This window comes from Vulpes lagopus, chromosome 7, assembly GCF_018345385.1.
Source record: "Vulpes lagopus strain Blue_001 chromosome 7, ASM1834538v1, whole genome shotgun sequence".
Taxonomy (NCBI): domain Eukaryota; kingdom Metazoa; phylum Chordata; class Mammalia; order Carnivora; family Canidae; genus Vulpes; species Vulpes lagopus.
Genome location: NC_054830.1, coordinates 111,291,228 through 111,315,786, shown reverse-complemented (window position 1 = coordinate 111,315,786; position 24,559 = coordinate 111,291,228). Strand labels below are relative to the sequence as shown.

At 36.0% G+C, this 24,559-nt stretch overlaps 1 protein-coding gene across 5 annotated transcripts in view; it reads right to left on the bottom strand.

The window, feature by feature from the left end:
* Positions 1-24,559, bottom strand: part of AFF4 (AF4/FMR2 family member 4) — a 94,056-nt gene that overhangs the window by 49,257 nt on the left and 20,240 nt on the right. For 2 of the 5 annotated variants that reach the window (XM_041760703.1, XM_041760704.1), the window contains 5 exons: positions 13,295-13,386; positions 12,698-12,824; positions 9,452-10,246; positions 7,252-7,296; positions 3,634-3,720 (listed from right to left, as the gene is read on the bottom strand). In XM_041760703.1, the coding sequence (XP_041616637.1) occupies positions 3,634-3,720; positions 7,252-7,296; positions 9,452-10,246; positions 12,698-12,820 (1,050 nt within the window). In that variant the 5' untranslated portion in view covers positions 12,821-12,824; positions 13,295-13,386. The remainder of the gene's footprint in view (positions 1-3,633; positions 3,721-7,251; positions 7,297-9,451; positions 10,247-12,697; positions 12,825-13,294; positions 13,387-24,559) is intronic. The other 3 variants (XM_041760702.1, XM_041760705.1, XM_041760706.1) reach the window with 2 other exon arrangements.

Genomic DNA, 24,559 nt, shown 5'->3' with positions numbered 1-24,559 from the left:
TGCATAATATCAGATATAAAGATGGACATCTCATAATGAAAAAAGGGGATCAATTTATCAGAAAGAAAGCATAATCCTAAAAGTGTACATACAAAATAACAAAACGTCAAAATACATGAATCCCAAATGGCCAAAATTGAGAAAGGAAAACAGAAGAACCCACAAATAGAGGTGCAGATGTCAACACTCTCATTATTTGATAGGACAAACAGAAAGACAGTAAAAAATGTAGACAACTAATTACTCTCAACCAACTTGATCTGATAGACACAGAACATATTCTATCTAGCATACATAAAGTACCAAGAAACTTGATTGTGTACTGGTCATAAAACATTAAAGTACATTTTTAAAAACTGAAATTATACTGTTTACATTCTCTAACAAGAATACAAATAAATCAGAATCAGTAATAAAACAGTATGTGGAAAATCCTCAAATATTTGAAAATGTAACCACATGCTTCTAAATAACCCATGGATCAAGGAAGAAGTCACACAGGAAATAAAAGTAGGACATACTAAATGGTAGTAAGAACACAATATATCACAATCTTGTGAGATACATCTAAAGTAGGGCTCAGAGGCAAACTGATAGTTTTAAATACAGAAAACAAGAAATGTTTATGATTAATGACCTACACTTCCATCTGAAGAAGTTAAAACAAAGTAATGAAACTCACAATAAGCTTGAAAGAAAGCAACTGCAATAAAGGAAAAACCAAAGAAATAGAGAGCTGAAAAAACTAAAAGATGGTTCTTGGAAATGATCAATAAAAGTAACAAACCTCTAGCTAGACTAATCAAAGAAAATGAAAAAAGAGAAAATACAAATCCCTGATTATCAGGGAGAAAATGACTTTACTAGAGATCCTACACAGATATTAAAAGAATAAGTTTATATTATAAATAACTTTGTCAATAAATTTGACTACTTAGATGAAATGAAAAATTAGAAGACTAACACAAGGAAAAGAAAATCTGAATAGCTCCATGTCTAAGGAAAAATCTGAACTTATAATTGAATACCTTCTAATAAGGAACACGATGGGCCCAGAAGGCATCACTGTTGGAAGTATATTAAAATGTTCAAGGAAGGATGAAAACTAATTCCACAAACCGTGCAGAAAACAGAGATGAAGAGAACATTTCTGTGCTCCTTTTAAAGAGCTACAGCTACCCTGATACCAGAACCAAAGATATTAAAGAAAACCAGAAACAAAATCTCCTTCTCCTGCCACCACCACCACACAAACACACATACACACACACAGGCATACGATTTGAACTGATACTCAAAAAGAATGGTCAATAAGGTCATAAGAAGAGGTTCAACCTAATTAGTTGTCAGGGAACTACAAACTGAAACCAGGAATAGTCACCTTTACATGCCCAGGAAAATGGCTAAAACTAAAAAGACAATACCAAAAGTAGAAAAGGATATAGAATAAATCAAATACTGCTGAGGGATGGGAGTGGAGTGAAGCAGGAGCATGACACAACTACTTTGAAAAATAGTTTTTAGTGTAGTATAAATTTAACATGAACTCAATATATGACTCAGCAATTCTACTTTTTACCATATAACCCGATATTTATCCTTGAAAAAAGAAAACTTAAGTCTACACAAAGGCTTGTTTTATAGTCTATTCTTAATAGCCCAAATCTACAAAAACCCAAATGTTCATCGACAGGTCATAGATACACAAATTCTGATATTTTCATACAACACAAATAAAAAGAAAACTCAAGAGTAAAAACGAACAAATTACTGATACATTCATAATCATGGAAGAATTCCAAAAGTATATGCTGAGCAAAAGAATGAAAACATATATACAATAGGAGTACATATGGTATGGATTCCATTTATATGAAATTCTAGAAAAAGCACAACTTCTCTAGACATAAAACAGGTCAGTAATTGTGAGGGGCCAATGATGGGGGTGAGGGGTAGAATGCAAAGAAACATGAGGGGACTTTTGGCAGTGATGGAAATATTCTAATTCTTGATTAGGATGGTGGTTACACAGGTGCATATACCTACACATCTGTACATTAAATACATGTGCATTTTTTAGGCACCCATAAGGTTGATTTAAAAAGTAAAAGAATGTGATGGCACACATAGAGGCAGAAAGTTACATGTCTCCCTTACATTATACACAAAAATAAATTGGGCTAAAGATAAACATAGAAAACAAAATTACAATTACATTAAAATAAAAAATAAAAGGGTATGCTTATGATCCTAGGGAAGGAAAAACCTTCTTTAACAAGACATTATAAAAAGTAAAAGCTTCACAGAAGAGAATGATCTACTTATTTATCAAAATTAAAACCTTCCAGACCATAATACTTAAAAGGCCTCTAATTTGGGAGATGTATTTGTAGCAGCACACAGTAGAAAATATTAGAATCCACAATTCAAACACAAAAACAAATCCTCCAGAAACTCTTTAGGTGAAGGATGCAACCCCAAGGCTGAAGAAACAGGTAAATTTACTCACACAGATGACAAATGTGTAAAGATGATGAACCTCGCTAGCAATCTAGGAAATGAAATGCCATTCTGCACTCAAAAGATTAGTGCTTAAAGTAATAAACGGTGGTGTGCATGTGAGGAATAAGAGGGAATACAAATGGGGAGTGGTGACTGGTACAACTGATACAGAGGAAATTTGAGAATATATATTAAGTATACAGTCTCAATACTCAACAATTCTACTTCTTACTTTACCCAAAAGAAACTCATATGCACACAAGAAGGCATCAAAAAGATACCCACAAAAGCAATGTTTACAGAAATGAAACTTGACAACCTAAATACCAAAGGAAAATAATTGAACTAAGATACACTTATACTATGGATGTAAATAAAGAAGTGAAATACCTCTATATGTAATCTAAGATCTTTTTATAATAAAGACACAATAACATGGAATGGTCTCTAAGACCTGTTGCTGATTAAAAAACCAGAACAAAAGATCTGGGCAGAAACAAAGTCAATGAGAGAGTGCTTACATACAATGATCACATATGTATGTCTGCAAATCCATGTGAAAAGACTTGCAAAGGTATGCGTGGAAGTTGCTCTGGTAAGATGGAGGAGGCAACACTGGGGAAGGCTATTATTAGGAGTTCTGGTCAAACTCCTACAAGGAGAATATATTCTTGCATGATCCGTGTAAATATATATTAATGTTAAAGAAAAACACATCTTCTAATTGCAGTCACACTTGGAACTGTTGTTTGCGGAACCTCTTTCCACAGCATATTAGTATGGTTGTTACGTCCAATGGAAAAGGGGTCCTCAGACAAAAGTTTGAGAAGCCCTTACCACCTGCAGCCTAGAACATTGTAACAGGTTGCAATAAACCCCGATGCCTTTTAATTCTCTTCCCAATTGCCTTCAAAGCTTTTTCAAGAACCTCTTAATCCAAGTCACTCTTGATTCCATTATCTTGTTTTATTTTCTTCACAGCAATTACCACTATTTGAACTTATGTATTTATTCACTTATTGTCTGTCTCCCACTAGAATGGAAATGGCAAGACAATTTTGAATTTATATGATTTCAGTCAAGCCATTTAGAGTTTTCTAACAGTACCAAAGACACATGTTATTTACTTACCTTAGTTGGAAAAGGAAATTTGGAAGGTTCTGTTTTGCATGGTGTATGAATAGCCGTTAGAGGGGGAGGCCATGAATGCGTCATCTCCTGAAACGTAATTATTACAGTTTGTTTTCAACCAGTTCAAGGATAAAAATTACATAGCTAAAAACCAGATTTGTATTATAAATGCTGGTTTCATGATAGCTCCTCCAAAAGTATACATATTTAATCAATAAATATTAATTAAGCACAATTGTGTGCAAGGTACTATGGGGTAGGAAGTAGTCAGATAAATAATATACCCTCCCTGGCTTCAAGGAGCTTAGAGTTAAGATGATGAAACCTGTGAATTGTCACAGAAAACAGCCTGTAATCAAATACAAGGTGCACAGTATAATGCTATTGAGGAAGAGCGTGCTGTGAGAACAGGAGGAGGTGATAGTGATAAGAAAAGGAGCTAACATTTTTTGTGGACCTTTAATGGGCCAGATACCGTTTTACATGTCTGTTACTCATTTAGCTCTCACAATGATATTAGGAGGTAGAGACCATCATTACCCTAACTCTATGTGTGATGAAATTGAAGCACAGAAGTTATTTATTAAAGATCACATATTTGTGGACACAAATGGACACAAAATTTCATCCTAGGAAGTCTGGCTGCAGAGCCCATTCGCTGATAGCAAGTTTTGGTCAGGTGGAGGAAACCAGAAGAGAGATATCAAAAACACATGAGAAGGAAGACAGACAAGCAAGGTCTTAAGTATGATTTCATTCAACACTTTGTTTAATCACATGCCAACTATGTTCAAGTGGAGATCTGGATAAGATCACAATATATATGTTAGAGGAGCAAAGAGAAACATCAGATCTAGAATAAGGAGGGAGGGTTTTATTTCTGTCATTTGGTTCAAAGTGAGCCATTAGGTAGACTAAGAAAATACAATAAATTAAAGGTTGTTTAACTTTAGGAATTTACCCTGTGGTTACACCCACCCAGTTATGTAAAGATGCATGTTCAAGGGGCCTACACTTAAAAAATGGAAACAACCTAAATATCCATAGCACAGATTAAATAAATTACCAGAAAGCCATACAATAGAACACCAAGCAGATAGTAAAATAAGGGACTTAACTACTGATGTGAAACGATGTCCTCAAAATACTATTAAGTGATAAACAAATCATAGTCCATGTCCTAGTAAATGTTTAAATATGAAAAAATATATATGAAAAAAATCTCTGGTTACCTTTGGGCAACAGAACAACAGAAGGGGAAAGAGACATGGGCGCTTGATACAATCTCTACTACTGGAATCTCATAAAATAGCCACCTGCATTGTAATTGCTCTTTCTCTTCTTACAATGCTTTATTTTTTTAATAGCATTTCACTTTCTGAAATATTGCATAATTATTTCCAATATGTAGCAAGAACGTCAGCTCAAAGGTGCAACACTATCATTGTCAGTACTGTATCCAAAGAGCTTGATACATGGCAGGTGCTTCCTTATTAGAAAGCTGCAAATTAACCTTTTTTGTTCTTAAAATAAACATATGTCATTTTTAGATTAAAAGTTTTTTCTTTAAGTTCATTATGGAGTTCCTAGAAACAGTACTGATTATAAATATCAAGAAAACATGAAAGTAATTTGGGCCTGCAGTTCCTTATGTACTGCATACAGGGAAAGGAAACAAACTCGAACACTCCAGGTTTTCAGTGATGGCATTTTACACCTCAAATACCAAAGTACTTTCAAAGGAAAATCTACTTAACTCCATTAAATTAAATTAAATGACCTACTACATCCAAGGCCATGTGCCAAGCCCTGCATAAATAAAATGTAGAATAAATGGTCAGTATCATCAAAGAGATAATTAATTGCAAGAAAAAGATTCTTCCAGGTATTATAATGCTATGCATTCCTGAGGTTTCAGAGAGAAATGATAAACAGTCCGTTACACTTTTTATATACGTGGCAACTGAGAAATGCATGCTGTATGAGATTCAAAAGAAAGAGTTACTATTGTGATCTGATGGTCTGACACAGGGGAAAGAAGGATTTCACTGGAATTCTAAGAAAAAACAGAATCTGTATATGAAGACAAAGGAGAAACCTATTTCACTTAAATTTACTTTAAAAAGGTAAAAGGGTGTGACAATTTGACAAAAGTGGTGAATCAACAGCAAGAGAGGCTGGAATCAATCTGTGAAAGGTCTACAATGTTGAAGTTGGACACTATTCTATGAGGCTTACAGAATCACTGAAATTTCTAAGGTGGAGATAAACAGGAACATAATGGATTAAAGAGAGAATCTAGTAGCAATGCAGAAGACAGATGAGCAAAGCAAGGACTATATTACAATTCTTGAAGCTCAAGGTGACAAAAATGGAAATAAAGGAATGGTATTTTCAAGAAATATTCAAAGTGTACATGCAGTTATAAGCACAGGAGGCACTACTAAGAGAAGGAAGTCTGAGAAATCTGCCTTTAGATACACTAAAGTCTAAAGAAGCAAGGAGAAATGCAAAGGACATACAACTACGAAGCAAAGAAGAGACATAAACTAGAACTCAGAGGAGGCCAGGAAGGAGAGAAAGACCAAAGAGTTAACTAACAGGTGAAGCCGTTAACAATGGAGGAAAATCAAGACAGAGTAGAAAGAAACTGAGAAAAAAGAACCATATTTAAAAGGCAAAAGAAGACACAAAGGTTCCCAAAAGGCAGAGAATGAGACAAGAAAGGTAGATGGAAATAAAAACAATAAAGCATAACAACAAGCAAGGAAGGAAGAATGAGGTTTCCAGAAGGAAAAACTAAAAATTCGATGAAATAGCAGAAAGAGCAAAGAACTCAAATAAGCCACCACTGAAGGGGAAGATCAGGACCTTAGAGAAACAGCTTCAGCAGAATGACAGAGGTAAATAAGACTGTGCTGGGCTGAAGAAAGGAAGGAGGGAATAAAGTACAAAAGTAGTCTTTCAGAAGTATCCACAGTGAAATGCAGATATACACACAAAAAACTCAGGAGCTTATGTAAAAACACAAGTAATGTATGACTGACAGTTTTTCACTGCTGAGCCAAAAGCAGTCACTGCCACTCATTAACCCACTGGACTTTTCTCTTTTTCCAACAGACAACTTTTTCTTCTCCCAAAAGAGGAATGCACATTTTGGCCATGTATCAACTTTAAACATATTCCTTCCAACACTCAAAATGAGCAGTATTCAGAGGAGGTCTTTCATTGTAGGAGTTGACCATGTGTACAGATGAATTACAAAGCAAGCTATTTTCAGTGAAATAATTGGACTGGTAATTTACTGATAAGCCTTAGAAAGTATTGTTGTATTTGGTTTCTTTCTCTTTTCAAGGCAAACTATTATGACTGGAACTTGTTTCAATTAAAAATGAAAAACAAACAAAACCAGTTCTTTGAGGGCAGAGAGTACACAAACCAAATGACTCAGAAACTAAGTATGAAAGTAAGCATAACAGCATTATTTTTCATAGATGTAATATGGTTTCACATGTAAGCAATCTGCTGCCCTAGAACCTTTGTGAAATATCAGGGAAAAGAGGGCAAGAATATAGTAGAGTATCATAAACAAAAAAGACCTAAAGTATTAAAACTTACTTTAAGAATTTCATCCACACAGCTTACGTCACCAGAAGCAGATGCCTTAAAAGGAAAAGAAATACATGTTAGACATAGAGTCATTTATTATTTAGATTTTTATCATTTCTTGCACAGTTTCAGCAACATTGTTAGAAAATGAATTAAATTTAAAGACATATTTATGATCCCACAACTCTAAATCACAACACTAATTAGAATCTTTTGACAAATTTCTTTAAATGCAAATTTTTCAAGCTCTAAAAAGGTTTAATCAACAAATATACAGGATTTGAAGAACTTTGTATTTTCCAAGTATTTTGAAAAATTTTCTTTCCTTTTTTTTAATTTTATCTTTCTTATATTTAGATTAGAAATAAATTTTTAAATGTTATTTTGCAGGTGAGCAATTTGTCAAAAATTCAAGTTTATGTACAAAATATACCATGATACTGAAATACATCATTTCACATAAACTAACAAACAGAATAAAATCATTATTATTGAAAGAACACTTGTCTGGAACATGATGGACATTTTACACTACTTTTCTAAAATCACAGAAAAGTTGTTTATTCTAAAGCACAATCAGGGATTAAAGAGCTAGAGTTTGAACATAAGTCTACCTCCAACAATCACACTGTTTGAAAAAAGTACAAGTAACTATACTTCACTGTTTTCTTGAGAGAAATAATTAGATGACAACTGCCATGAACATGAGTTTCTCAAGGCCACTAGAAAAATGTTTAAATGTTCTCAAAATAGCATTTTACCTATACTTGATCCCTTCTGCCACTGTTTTAAAAGCTATGAACTGGGGCACCTGGGTGGCTCAGTTGGTTGAGTGCCTGCCTTCCACTTAGGTCATGATGCCAGGATTCTGGGATTGAGCCCTACATCGGGCTCCTTGCTTTGCGGGGAGCCTATTTCTCCCTCTCCATCTACCTGCTGTTCCCCCTGCTTGTGTGTGCACTCTCTGTCAAAAAGTTAATAAAATCTTTAAAAAAAAAAAAAGCTATGAACTATGATTATTGGTTATAGACACCACTTTTAAGACTTACATTAAAAGATAAAACTTCAACTATTTCACAGTCAATCCTCAATTTCTTTGGTTATTCTGATGCTTTGGTATGCAGTTATAAATACTGTAAATTTCAAACCACCACTATGAATCTAGAGCAGCTGTCTCAAACCCTTAAGTGTAACCAGAGAAAAAGATCATGGCACTGAAAATTATCAATATTACCATCTTGATGGATGCCCCCTCCCAAAATCCCAATATTCCCTACAATGATCCATGGCCCACATCACGCTCATAATTATCCCGATGAGAATACAGAAGATAACATTTTTAAACAAAAGAAGATGGGGCAGCCCGGTGGCGCAGTGGTTTAGCGCCGCCTGCAGCCGGGGGTGTGATCCTGGAGACCCGGGATCGAGTCCCGCATGGGGCTTCCTGCATGGAGCCTGCTTCTCTCTCTGCCTGTGTCTGCCTCTCTCTCGCTCTCTCTGAATGAAAAAATAAATAAATCTTTAAAAAAAAAAAAAAAAAGAAGTCAAGATGTATTCTTTTGTATAATCAAAAGGAGGAAATTTAAAGTATTGATTTCAGGGCAGCCCCGGTGGTGCAGCGGTTTAGCGCTGTCTGCAGCCCAGGGCGTGATCCTGGAGACCCTGGATCGAGTCCCACGTCAGGCTCTCTGCATGGAGCCTGCTTCTCCCTCTGCCTGTGTCTCTGCCTCTCTATCTCTCTGCATCTCTATGAATAAATAAAATCTTTAAAAAAAATAAAATATTGATTTCAAAGATAATGCTTTTATTCAATAACTGATTATCATGTGAATATTTCAAAACAGTGAGTGACATTTCTTCTATTGTCCAATAGGGGAAGCTAACTGGTCTACTGATCCACTTGGGAGTCAATCCACAAGTCTTTTTTTTAAACTTATATATATCTTATTATTTAAACAGAGACACAGTTCAAGTTCAAATATAATTTCATAGTCAACTGCTTCACAGACTCATAATATTAAAGGCTCCAGGGGCGCCTGGGTGGCACAGTTGATCAAGCGTTCAACTCTTGATTTTAGCTCAGGTCCAGATCTCAAGGTGATGGGAGTCTGCTGGAGGTTCTCTTTCTTTCTCTCTCTCCCTCTCTCCTTCTCTAAAACAAATGTATAAATTAAAAAGGCAAACAAAAAATTCTAAATGTGCGACTTACGTCCAATGGTTGGGAAGGTATTTTCAGCTTGGTGAGATGTGCTTTGCTACTGGGCTTCAGTTCAGTCATGCTGTTGCCATGGGATTGGCTGCTGTAGGGCTCAGAGGACAGCTTTGGTTCCATGGACTCCTGTCCATCCATGGGCCGCACATAGGCAGTGGGTTTCTGTAACATTGAACTGGACTTTGACATCAATGAAGGTGGGAAAGACTGATTTGAGTGCTGCCCACTTGAAAAAGGTACACGGGAAGGAGAATCCCAGTTTGCATCAGGGTCCCGAGGTGATTTCGAACGCTGATGTTCCTTGCTATGGTGATCATTCCCATGAGACCTGGAATGACTAGAGCTCAATGAAGAAACAGCCTGGGGTTTTCCAGGGCTGGAAGAGCGTGATTTGGAGTGTTCTGATCCATGCTGGCTTTTTTTCCGACTACTGCTTCCGCTACTGCTGTACGAGTCACGGTCATGCCTCTGGCCACTACTATTAGTGCCACCACTGCCACCTGCACTGGTCCGCTGGCTACTGTGTCCACTCTGCAAGCCTGAAGACCGTTTCTGAGACTGAGAAGTACTGGGTGCAGGTCCTACTGGAGTCCATTTGCTACTCTGATGAGAGGTCCCATGTCTCTGTTCAAAGAAATTTGGGTTAGATTTTTCATCTGCTGTTGGTGGTACTGTGGGCTTAGGAATTGCAACAAGCTTTGGTATAGATCTGTCTCCTATGAAATCCTTCATTTCATCGTAGTTTCCAAGCATACTCTGAATACGACTTGATAGCTTATCTTCTTTGCTAGTCTACAAAAAAATTGTAAAGTAAAACAATATAATTAGCATAAATGGAAATAATAGATGCTTCTAAACAGACTTTCCTAACTTCAAATTCAAGGAGGCTTTTCAACAGGAGGCTTTTCAACCTCATCTTCTATCTTAAGGTTAACATCTCAAAAGCAAATTCCAAATACCTAATTTTTATAGTGAAAAAAATGCAGTGAAAGTGAAAAACATTCATGGAAAGACACAAATATTCTATAGGACACTGAGAAGTATGTACAAGATTCCAAGAGGGGAAAAAATTTCACCAATAAATATACTGAACAGTAATAAAAATCTTTTGAAGAGCAGAGAAGTAATATGCCCTTATGTAGTTAAGTTCTAGGTGAGATTAGCCAACTCTTCATTATTCTGGCCATCTAGGAAAACATATTCCTAGAGTTCAATGATATAATTAAAAGGAGAAATGAAATTTTAATTCCTTCTGTTACTATGACCAACTACATTAATAAAAGTCAATCACAAATTAAGAATGGAAAATCCGGGATCCCTGGGTGGCACAGCGGTTTAGCGCCTGCCTTTGGCCCAGGGCACGATCCTGGAGACCCGGGATCGAATCCCACGTCGGGCTCCCGGTGCATGGAGCCTGCTTCTCCCTCTGCCTATGTCTCTGCCTCTCTCTCTCTCTCTCTCTCTCTCTCTCTGTGTGACTATCATAAATAAATAAAAATTTAAAAAAAAAGGATGGAAAATCCATTGATAAAGTTTCAAATATTAACTCTATTAATTCTGACCAAGAAACACTCCAAGTTTTGAAGTCAATGGTAGAGACTTTAAGTTTTAAAAATCAGTCTTGGATAATAAAAAACAGTCCAAAATATCTACAAGCTTAAGAGCTCTTTCACATTCATAAACATGAAAGACACTAAGCTTACTAATTGCATTAAAGAGGAAATCAAGACAGAACTACTATTTATTTTGAGGTTGGCATGAATTGATAATGACTTTAGATTATTTGAAAAATCAGTCTGACCTCTATTAAACAAGAGAGGAAAATACATAGCAATTTGTAGATAACGTCAAGATCAGGAATCAAGAGCAGCCCGGGTGTCTCATCGGTTTAGCGCTGCCTTTAGCCCAGAGTGTGATCCTGGAGACCCGGGATAGAGTCCCATATCAGGCACCCTACCTGGAGCCTGCTTCTCCCTCTGCCTGTGTCTCTACCTGTCTCTCTCTCTCTCATGAATAAATAAATAAAATCTTAAAAAGAAAAAAAAAGATCAGGAATCTAATTGTTTACAATGTAGTAACAAAATAAATGGTAGTATGATTCAAAGATTCTGGACCAAGTTCCTGTTTTGTATTTTTTTTTAATTGCCTTTACTTACTAATCCCAAACCCTAGGTTTTATGTTACATTCATATAAATGATGTCAGTGTAACTGCCTTTAAATGAAAATCCTTAAAAACTCTAAAAAAAATGGCTTTTATAGATCTCATAAATGGCTTCTACAAACACCAAATGTTTAAGGTCTAACACACTCTCAGTCTCACACTGTAAACCAAAAATGGTCATTACTGCTGCAATATCATTATACACAGTATAAGCTTTTAAAATGTTAAAGGTAGATCAAATGAAATCCAAAGCCAAATTCAATATTAGAGACATTTGTGGCCACATTAGAGTCATGAGAAGTGATGATACCATTCAGTGTTTTATGTGATCTCAAATCAAGTACAACGATAGTTATAAAAATAATAACTGGTTCACTTCACTGAACATCTCACAACAAGCTCTTAATCTAAAATGGATATGGTTCATTAAGCACATTAAAAAAAAGCCATAAATTTAGTATATAACAGAAAAAGGAACCAGACTGATACTGAAGACACATTTATTCAAACACAGTAGCAGTCGCTGATACTTAATAAACTAAGTAAGCAAATGGCAAGAATTAAGTGAGAAACAAAAGAATCTGACATATTTGTCTTTAATGTTATACGCAAAAGAACTTAGGAAACAGCAGATGATACACACCAATCTACAAAATTTTAATTTAATTCAGAAAGATGAAATGCCTGGGATGCAGAGATTAATGTCTGAGCTAATCTGGACCACATTTTCAAGAATATGAGATAGCAGCAGGGGGAGGGGTGGAGGTTTGGGTTTGAGGCTGACTTCAGTATGCTAACAATACTGTTTTCTAATCTGGGTACTGATTATATAAGGTTGTTCATATTGTGAAAATTCTTTCAGCTAAAACACTAGTTTTGTGTACCTTTCTGTATGTATGTTATACTCCAATGACAAGTTAACCCCCCCCCCCAAAAGTACATTCTTACTTAGAGGAAAAGAAAAATGTTAAATGGCATATATGATAGTAACTCTTTTCTACTATAAAAATCAAGTTTAAACACTTGAAAAGCAAAAATGTCACACTGTTAAGGGAAAAAAACTATTCACAGGACGACTTACAACTTTGTATGGCTCAGCAAAGAGAGGAGAGCTAGGTGGGAAGGCGTCTTCGCCCTGCTGAATTTCCTGATTCCGCCTTTCCCGTTCTTTCATACGCAGCACATTTCGGTCTTCACGGTTCATGTTGCTAAGAAGAGAAACACAATCTTTGTATCACAAAAAGGATAGGAAAAATTAAATGTTCTGTACTCATTTTGTGAGTTTAATGTTTCATTCGAGAGTCCCTTTCGACTTCCAAGTAGTAACAGGCCTTAGTGCTGAAGCTGGGTATTGGTAATTATTTTATCAACTAATATCAATAGTGTCTTGCACAACTATAGAGACAGGAAACACTAGCCCAGAGTATTAGGATCCACCCCATTGAAACACTTAACCTTAGCAATTTCTAAAGTAGTCAAGCTAACTAAAAGTCAGTTAAAACTTATACATTCAGACAGATGTAGTTAAACCCAAATCCTTAATATTTCCTATAAGCCTTTCATGGCTTCCTCTTCAGAAATCTAACTATTCTTTGCCATTAGAGGCGCACAAACCCACTCCCGCCTACCACTCCCTCCCCCCCAGGGGTCCAGTGCTTTTTCTCTACTTTGCATCTACCTTATCTTGATTTCTTTTTGTCCCAAACACAGCTTCCTTGGTGTCCATCCTTATGGCAGTTTGACCTCAGCTTTGCTGTTGCTCTAGATTCCCTAAAAAACGACATTTCTGCTCTAAATACATTAATATTTCAATTAATACCTCAATAAATGGCAAAACTGAGGCTTTCAGTAATAGAATCTAAAATTAACTTGGGTTAGTAATAGTAGTCAAAATTGTACTGAAAAAGAAAGTCTTTTGGGGTGGAGGGGAAAATGAGGGTGTCATTTCTATGAACATTATAGCATGTTGTATTTGTACTAAGAACAAACCAAAGAAGATAGTTTATTTATAGTAGCAGGGACTTATGGTTAGATCATAATAAAAAAGTTGTCAAACCCTGGGATGACAGGGACTCTGCAACATTCTTCCTTGGAAATAGAGTAAATCATCTGTCTTGGTTTTGTTTAAAGGGGGGCATAGGGGGAAGTCCTGCTGGACACCAAAGGGGAAAAACCAGGTTATACTTGTAGAGCATTTCTAGCCTTATGATTCATGAATCAAATCTATCCAGAAAATTAATGTAAATCAAGATTGGAAAGAAACTGTAATTGTATAATTAGAATCAGACAGCAGGGGCGCCTGGGTGGTTGCAGTCAGGTGAGCATCTGCCTTCAGTTCAGGTGTTGATCTCGGGGTCCTGGGATTGAGGCCAATGTTGGGCTCCCAGCTCAGTGGGGAGTCTGCTTCTCTCTCTCCCTCTGCTCCTCCTCCCTCCCCTTCACCCTGTTTGTGAACTCTCTCTCTCTTTCTCAAATAAATAAAATTTTAAAACAAACAAAAGAATGGACAGTAAAACCAATATACTCAGAGATTTTTATATGGTAAGAAAAGTGCAAGTAAACATTCAAAAATAAAAATCTGGGCAGCCCTGGTGGCTCAGCGGTTTAGCGCCACCTTCAGCTGAGGGTGTGATCCTGGAGACCTGGGATCAAGTCCCACGCAGGCTCCCTGCATGGAGCCTGCTTCTCCCTCTGCCTGTGTCTCTGCCTCTCTCTCTCTCTCTCTTTCTCTCTGTGTGTCTCTCATGAATAAATAAAATCTTTTAAAAATAAAAATAAAAAAATAAACATCTATCAAAGCAATCTAATATTTAAAAAATATTCTAAGTACTCTAAATGTATATTCAGGTTTTTCAATTTGTCTGTATTCTAAAATAAATTTAGTCAAGAATATAAGCTATTTTGAGGTACTGAAATAGTATGTGCTTTCTTTGGCCTCCCTGGTACAGAACACTATACAGAATCACAAAAATTATTTGATTCTTTTGGGGTACCTGGGAGGCTCAATCTGTTGAGCATCCTAGCTCAGGTCATGATCTTGGGGTTGTGAAATTGGCCCCATATCTGCTTGGGATTCTCTCTTTGCCCCTCCCATCCATCCCCAACCCCACTTCCTCTCTCACGAAGATAAATCTTTTAAAGTATTTTATTCTTTCTTAAGATTTTATTTATTTGACAGAAAGACAGAGAGTGAGAGAGCACAAGCAGGGAGAGAAGAGGAAGAGGGAGAAGCAGAGTCCTGCTGAGTAGGGAACCTGACTGGGGGCTCAATCCCAAGACCCAGGGATCATGACCTGAGCCAAAGGCAGACATTTAACCAACTGAGCCACCCAGGCATCCCTGATTCTTTCTTTAATAAATACTAGAAAACATCTACGTTTTGGTATTCAGAGAGTAAAACCAAAGAACATATATATTATAGTACACTTGAACCAACTAATAAGTGTGTACCACTAACAATCAGGTTTCAGATAGACCTCTACAGCTATGGTGCTACTGCATATGAGGTTATTTGTATCCTAAGAGTCTAAAGAGTATGCTAAATATTAATTTCCTTGTATTTCTTAAATTCAATTCCTGAAAAAGAAATGCCTATAATTTAATTAAACCACTAAAATACTCATGCAAGAAACACTTGTACATTTATTGTAGGAACAGATACGATTCCCACAATAAAATTCCTCCTACAATTCATAGTGCTTTCTTTTCTTAAGCAATGTAAGTCATCTGACTGAATATTTCATTTTAAAAAGACTGCCAAGAAGCAGAACAAAATTAAATGACTGTTTATAAGAACTAATATCCTAGGTATAACTCTTGTTCTCTAATTTCTTTCTGATGTGCCTTATTTTCACATCTAATTTATCAGATCCGCATTTTTCTCTTGTGTCTTTAAACATGAGTATTTCTGCCTAGGATAAAGTTTCACACAAAGTAATAATTCCAGTAATCAAACCTGAGTTCCCCTAAAATTAAAATTTAAATGAGTCAATTTGAAGTACACCTGTGTTGTATGGACACACCTGTTTTATAGCATGTACTTCAGGACATTTGCAACTACTACATTGAAAAAGGATTCCATTAAAATTAGCTAACTGCCTCATCAAAAAATCTGTGGGACCACCAGACAAGATAATTTTTAAAAGAATATTAACAAATAGAAAAGAGAGTTCTCCATCTAAATTTTTTTAATTACTTAAGGTAAACGGTTTTAAGTACCCATGAAGTACTTAAGCTGATACATTTATTACAAATAATATTCTATGGTGTAGCAATTGCATTGCTACAAGAGGAAGCAAATGAGTAAATATACTGAAATTTTTGGGGATCCAGGCATGTTACTGTGAGAGAAGAGGGGTACAAATATACAAAAGAATAAAGAGAAAAGAACTTTTGGGCATTGGGAACCAGAAGTAGCACTATGAACACATGCTTATATTTTTAAAAATATATCTATCAATCCATCTACTTCCAGAAAGACAGACACAGTCTCCATCTCTGTATACTGAAAGTCTAGGAGCAGCGACATACCAGAAAAAAGAAGCACCCTAAGCACGCAAATTCTGATTTCTATTATCATTTCCTACTAAAGTGAAATAAACTTCTTGGACAAATAGTTCATTCGAAGACTGCAGTAGAGGAAGTACAAAAAGACCTTAAAACATCTTGTTTTAACAGCAAGAAAATGTATAAAAACAGATGGAGATAGCAAAAGGGCACAGGAACCAGCCTGAAGGTGCTCTCACCGGTCAGATTTAGAAACACAAGCATCAAAATAAAGACAAGAATGGAATATAACCAAATTAGTAAAAAAAGGCTCCCCGAGGGGTTCCTGGCTAGCTCAGTCAGTAGAGTGTGGCTACTCTTGCTCTTGGGGTTGAGTTCAAATCCCATGCTAGGTGTGGAGCCTAGTTAATACACACACACACACACACACACACACACACAAATACACACAAATATTTGAGCCCACAGTAAAAAATAAAATGAAGAGAGATAAAGCAGGGAGCAAAAGGCCTTCTTTGTAGAAGAATGTCAACTAATAAATGCAGAAGAAATAGAAGAATTAGAAAATCACTTTGTGACCACTAAGAATCATCAATGAAAAAAAAAAATCAACCAAAGCTAGAAGTACTGGGCAAAAAGTTGGGGGGAATGGAATCTTCAGTATCACCCCACAAACTGCTAGAAAAAAAATCTTTAAAACAGAGAAGTACAATAAACAATATCCTCAATCAACTCATCAGACGTATCACCACCTAGGTATTCTTCCTGCTAAAAATTTAACCTGAATCCAATCAGGAATAAACAGACAAACCTTAAGTCTGCAAAACTGGCCTGGACTCTTCAAAAATACCAGTATCAAAAAAAAAAAAAAAAAAAAAAGCCAGTATCATGAAAACGAACAAAAGAGGCTGGGGATTACTTCTATATTCTTCTACGTGCAAAGAAAAACAACGAGTAAGGGCAATAATGTATGATTCACGTACTAGATCTGGAGAGGAAAAAAAAATGGTTGTGAAGGGCATTATAGGGAAACTTGGGGACATCAGAATATGAACAGTATTTCAGATAACTATATCAATGTTTAGTTTTTGAACTATAATAATTATAACTGGTTATGTAGGAGAATGTTCTGGGGTCTTACAATGTACAAAACATACATAGGTGAAATATCATCATGTCTTCAACTCTCAAATGGTTCGGTAGCCATCTGAATATAGATCTAGTATGTATAGACAGTGAGTGAGTGATAGAAAAAGAAACACAATGTGTGTGTGTACACACACACACACTCGGGGGCAGAGGAAGGAGAGAGAACAGGAGGGACAAAAGACAGGAAGCGAACAGTAGAGCAGCAGCACAATTGCAGTAAAAATACTGACAACTGGTATAACCAGATGGAAGGGAATACGGACATATACCATATTATGGGTTTGAAATTTTTTAAAATAAAAGAAGGAAAAGAGTGATAAAAATTTATATAGTAGAGCACTATGGGTACTCTCCAGCAGTTTTCAGCCTTGGGATTTACAATCAAACTATCTCTTCTCTAGGGCTTCAAGTTTTCTCTCATGCCTACCATGTTCAAACTGATCATTCAATTCTAAACTCCTCCTCTACATCACTGTTTATTACATTTAAGAAAGTGTAATATCATTCTTGGCTAGGAGGGCATACCATCAACATGCCATGCTTCAGTTTCCCTAAAGTAAATAGGCTTGTCAAATTTATCTAAGGCCAAGACTGAATATTTAATATTTATTATGTTTATTAAGTTTACTTATTAACTTAATAAACATGCAAGAAGTATTGATCATATACTTAGTACCAGAGAGAAAACAAGAATTTGTCACAGTAGATATTAAAATTTACTATAAAATCATCATTATCAAAATAGCATGGTAGTGCACAGGAATGAACGAAATTATCTCCAAAACAGAAGCCAGAAATAAACTCAAAGATATATGGGATTTTAATAGTTCACCAAATTCAGTGAGAAAAAAATGTTTTGTTTTTGTTTTTTTTTTAAAGATTTATTTATTTATTCATGATATACACAGAGAGAGAGAGAGAGAGAGGCAGAGACACAGGAGGAGGGAGAAGCAGGCTCCATGCCGGGAGCCCGACGTGGGACTCGATCCCAGGACTCCAGGATTGCGCCCTGGGCCAAAGGCAGGCGCTAAACCGCTGAGCTACCCAGGGATCCCCGAGAAAAAAATGTTTTATTTAAAATGTTCTAGGGGTACCTGGCTGGCTCAGTCAGTGGAGCATGTAACTCTTGAGCCCATTGGGATCATGAGCTGGAGCCCCATACTGGGTATAGAGATTAATTTCAAAAAGTAAATAAAAATAATTTGAAAAAAAATAAAATGTCCTATTTAATAACAACAGTAAAAGCCAAGTATTTTTCCTAAAATGAGTCATTAAAACAGTGAAACAATGTTTCAAACTCAGAAAAAATACAGAAACCCTTCAATCCAGGAGCCTCACTTGCAGGGCTATATCCCAAAGGCTATGGCTTATATTGCCATAAGCTATAAAAATATTTACTGAAGCACTGTTGTTAGTGGCAAAACAACTAAAAATAACTACATGACCAAGAACAGAAAAATAGTTAACAGTTAAACAAGGCAGTTTATTAAAACAAAAGAAGTAGACCTCTGCCCATGAACTTGAAGGGATTTCCGTAATTGCTGTTATGTGACAATAAGTAGATGTAACACAATATATATGACTGATCCTTCATTATTTTTTAAAAATATTTTATTTATTTATTCATGAGAACGTGTACACAAAGAGAAAGAAAGGCAGAGACACAAGCAGAGGGAGTGAGCAGGCTCCTCACAGGGAGCCCGATGAAGAACTCGATCCCAGGTCTCCAGAGTGACAACCTGGGCTGAAGGCGGCACTAAACCACTGAGCCACCTGGGCTGCCCAACTTCATAAGTAGAATTGTTAGGTGCTGAACATATAGATAAGAATTAGATACAACTAACTCAACTAACATCAGAATGTGACAACGAATACTCTGACAAGCTAAACACCAGAAAATTGAATATATAGTTTTCATACATAAGATATAGCATGTCTCCCTACTTAGCTATATCTTCTTTCTTGGTCCTCAATAAATGTTTTGGTTCTGTAAATGTGAATGAAAAATATTCTTCCACTTATGCATTTTTCAAAGAGATAAACCTAAATGGTTTTGTTTTTCCAAATATAAAAGTATACTCTTTGCTTATAAAAAACTCTAATATGGTTAATATAAAGTTGAAATCTAAAATCAACAATTTCAATCCCCTGAAATAAGCAATAATGTGGAGTCACATACAGTCATATGCAAAAAATACTACACAATTCTTATTTCATTTAATACATAATGAACATAATTCCATATCAATATATATGAATTTTCATTATTTTATTGACTGTATAGTATTCATTTAACCAGAAACCCCTGATAATTAGGTTATATCCAGAATTTAGTATTATCAACATTACAGTGAATGTTTATATGTGAAATCATTTTAGTTTCAGATAGATTTCTAAGTGTACAATTGCTAAGTCAAAGAGTACATGCTACACCCTTTTAATATGTATCACCAGACTGCTTTTCAAAAAAACTGTATCAAGGACAACCCCAGCAACAAAATACAAGACTGCCTTTTCTTTAATCATGCCATTCTCAATCCTAGGCATTAGGAATCTTTTTAAATTGTGCCACCAACCCAAGAGGGTAAAAACCCAACTTCATTTGTTTATTTCATTTACTCAACCAATATATGAGCCTATCTACTATTGCTAGGCACCGTGCCAGGAGCTAGGGATAAAATGGTGGATGACAGAGATAGCCATTGCCGATCTCACAGTTAATAACTGCATTCTTCCGAATTTCCTGATAATTAGATTGCACATATTTTTAAAAATATTTTATTTATTTATTCATGAGAGAGAGAGAGGCAGAGACACAGGCAGAGGGAGAAGCAGGCCCCATGCAGGGAGCCTAACGTGGGACTTGATCCCCGGACTCCAGGATCACGTCCTGGGCCAGAGGCAGGCGCTAAACTGCTGAGCCACCCAGGGATCCCTGATTGCACATATTTCATGTGTCACTTAGCTATTTATATTTCTTTTTCTGTAAACTATGTATTCACATCTTTTGTCCATTTCTCTATTAAAGTGACAGTTTTTTGATTATGTGGTACCTATGCTTCCTCAATTTGTCACATATCTTAACTAAGGAATACCAATTTATTTTTTATTATTATTAATTTTTTTTGGAATACCAATTTAGAATTAAATCTTATACTTAAGTGTGCATTCTAACTTAACTGACTACCTGTTTTCAAATCTTCTGCCTCCTTCTCCAAGACTATTCCCAAACTCTACTGGCAAGCCATGCCTAAACTCTCCTCAATCCCTTCACAGTAAGTAAAGTATACTGCAGTTGTGGAAATTTGTCAGTTATCTCTCCAAGTCTCACGATTTATTTCTTCTGTCTGCCTCCTTCCTTTCACCCTGATCTGCAACTGCTCAGCCTCTCTGGAATTTTCCATTCTTTATTTCTGTGAGGTAACTAAATTAATCTAAATAATTTTAAATTCCAATACTACAGATACTGTGCTATCTATATCTTTAATTCTCAGTTATTTGGTATCCAAAAAGACCAAAAGTGAGTTCTATTAGGGACAACATGGGATTGCGGTATTTAAGGAAGGAAACAGCTGGCTTTCACTGGCAGCCCCTGCCACCCACTGCAGTTATTACAAAAGTCTCATCCACCCACGACTTAGCAGCTCCAGCCAAGTCAAACTGCCTTTATAGTAGAACTGGGCAAATTAGAAAAAGGTTACTTCTCAGCCATTTAAATTTCTCTGAAGATCCTTAGGACCTCTTGGGGGAAAAGGCAGGCAATGAGAGAGGGATTAAGAATAGCAATCTCAAGGGATCCCTGGGTGGCTCAGTGGTTTAGCGCCTGCCTTTGGCCCAGGATGTGATCCTGGAGTCCCAGGATCAAGTCCAGCATCAGGCTCCCTGCATGGAGCCTGCTTCTCCCTCTGCTTATGTCTCAGCCCCTCAGCCGGTGTGTGTGTCGTGAATAAATAAATAAAATCTAAAAAAAAAAAAAAAGAATAGCAATCTCAGAACATTAAGAATAACTCAATAATATGGTACATGTGTGATAACTATCTGCTGGATGAATATTTGGGGGCAAAAGAGAGGTCCTTATTTCTCTGTAATCACCATCAAAAGGCTAGAGTATCAGTTCTCAAGATGACCCTTTATCTCCCAATACACAGTACCTTAAATTGTAGGTGATTCAAGTGGTTTAGCTATAATCATGGATTTATTTGATAATCTAGATGTAGCATGGTATCCTGGCTAATAAACATTCTAAAATATAAAATGTCTAGTAATCAAAAACCAACACAGGCAATTACCTCTTAATTAACAAAGTAATGTAAATTCCATATTTTAACTGAATTATAAACAGGTGAGGCATGTAATTTAGTAGTTGGAACAGGTTAAGGGTACCGGATTTTTAGTCCTGGTTATATAATTTACTAGGTTTGAGTAAGCTCCCTAAATTTCAGTTTTGTCTCTCATAAAATGTCCATACTACTCTGATGATAATGATTAAATGAGAAAAGTATTTGAATGTACTAGGTACTTACGACTACACATGCATAAAGGATAAAACAAAGAATGAAAGGTGACTGCAAACAAGCACAAGAGATCATTTTGGGGTAATGGAAATGTTCTACAAATAAACTGTGATGATAGCTGCATATTCTATAAAATGATTAAAAATTGCTCAATTGTAGGCTTAAAAATGAGGGAATTTTATGAAATTTTATCTCTATAAAGCTGCTTTTAAAAAAAGAATAAACGAATATTAGCTTGAAAAGGATCCTTGAAAAAAAAAACAAAAACAAAAACAAAAACAAAAAAAAAAGAAAAGGATCCTTGATTACTACCATTTGTCAACTGTTCTTCCATCTTCATGGCCTTACGGATGGGCTGAACAACAGTGCATTCCCTTAAATAATTCAGGCTCCTCACCTTTTGCTTAAACTGTGTGTTTCCCTATCAGAAACAAATGAGGTCTCATACCATTAAAACAATCAGGTGTTACTCAAGAGATAAAGGATATAAATAAGGACAAACATTATAGTCTCTCAGGATTTGAACTTGAAAGTGCAGTATCATCATAAGGAATAAAATCCTCAGAAATGAAAATTTTTTAAAGATTTTATTTATTTGACAGAGAAAAGAGCACAAGCAGGGGCAGTGGGAAAGAGAGAACCTGACTCTGTGCTGAGCAAGATCCTGGGATCATAACCTGAGCTGAAGGCAGACACAACCAACTAAGCCACCCAGAGCCCTCAGAAATTAACAAAAAAACAAACATACTCTGAAAACTATAAAATCAAGGAAATGAAAGAAGACCAAAATAAATGGAAAGACATCTCATATCATGGAATGGAAGATCTAATTATTGTTAAGATGGATATACTTTCTAAACTCATCTACAGATTCAACACAATCTCCATCAATATCCCAGCTGACTTCTATGCAGAAATTGACAATCCGATCCTAAAATTAGTATGGAAATTCAAAGGGTCATGAACAGCCAAAAAAACCCAAACCAAACCAAAACAAAAAACCGGTCTTGCAAAAGCAAGCTAGAAGATACACACTTTCCAATTTCAAAACGTACTACAAACATATAAATCAAACAGAACCAAGAGTCCAGAAACACACATTTATAACTGATTTTCCAAAAAAGAGCCAAGGTAAATAATAACACAATGGGAAAAGGACTTAAATATTTCTCCGAAGAACATATAAAAATGGCTAATAAGAAATATAACACTGTATGTTATCTACACTGAATTAAATTTTTTAAAAAGAAAAGGAAGAAAAAAATGGCCAGTTAATACATGAAAAGATGCTCAACATTATTAGTCATTAGGGAAATGCAAATCAAAACCACAATGAGTTACCACATAACCACCCACTAGGATGGCTATTTTCAAAAAGTAAAAAAAAAAAAAATAACTCTTGGTAAGAATGTTGAGAAATTAGAACCCTGTGCATTGCTGGTGGGAATGTAAAATGGTGCAGCTGCAGTGGAAAACACTGTGGTGGTTACTCAAAAAGTGTAACATACAATTTCATGTGATCCAGCAATTACACTCCTACATCTTTACCCAAAAGAACTGAAAGCAGGGACTCAAGACACTTGGACACTTATGTTCACAGCAGCACTATCCTCAAGAGTCAATAGGTAGAATTAACCCAAATGCCCATCAAAAGATGAATGGAAAAAACAAAATCCATTCATCACAAAATGTGGGATATACCTACAATGGAACATTACTGAGCCTTAAAAAAGAATGACATGCTACAACATGTATGAACCTTGAGGATATCATACAAAGTAAAATCAGCCAGTAACAAAAAGACAAATACTATATGATCCCACATGCATGAGGTGCACAGGAAAAGCAAATTCAGAAAGAGAGAAAGTAGAATTGTGGTTGCCAGGGGCTGGGGATAAGGAGGAATAGAGGACTACATTTAACGAGTACAGAGTTTGTTTGGATGATAAAAAATTCTGTAAACTGATAATGGTAATGGTTACACAACATTGTGAATGTGCTTAATGCCACGGAGTTATACACTTAAAATGAGTATTTAACTCATTGTGTTATATACATTTTACCACAATAAAAAATTACAGTAAGCACACAGTAAAAAATTTTAATGTGCATTCCCAAATGAACCAGAAATTAATCTTCTATAATCTTTCAAAAAACACATTATTAGTTTTATTACATTTTAAATTTAAATAGGCCCCACACTCATGACCCTGAGATCAAGACCTGGGCTGAGATCAAGAGTTGGACATTTAATCAACTAAGCCACTCAGGCACCCCTTACACTTTTTTTATTTACAAAAAGTTTAAGTAAAATGTGACCTTTAGGGGATCCCTGGGTGGCTCAGTGGTTTGGCGCCTGCCTTAGGCCCAGGGCATGATCCCGGAGTCCCGGGATTGAATCCCACATCGGGCTCCCTGCATGGAGCCTGCTTCTCCCTCTGCCTGTGTCTCTCCCTCTCTCTCTCTCTCTCTGTCTCTCATGAATAAACAAATAAAATATTTTTTTTAAAATGTGACCTTTAACTTACCTCTTACAAGTGGTGTTCAGAACCTATTACAATGTTTTTTTTTTTTCAAGTACTATCTTAGAACAACTAAACTGCTGACAGAGCCATTCCACTACCAGACTATTAAATGATTTAAACTCCAAAAGTCTAAATGAGACTTGAGCTAAGATCACAATCATTTCAGGATTCAGTATATAAGAAATGCTATTATACTGTAACCTTATCACAATGTATTGTATTAAAGCAAAAGCCTCATGAGTACCGAAA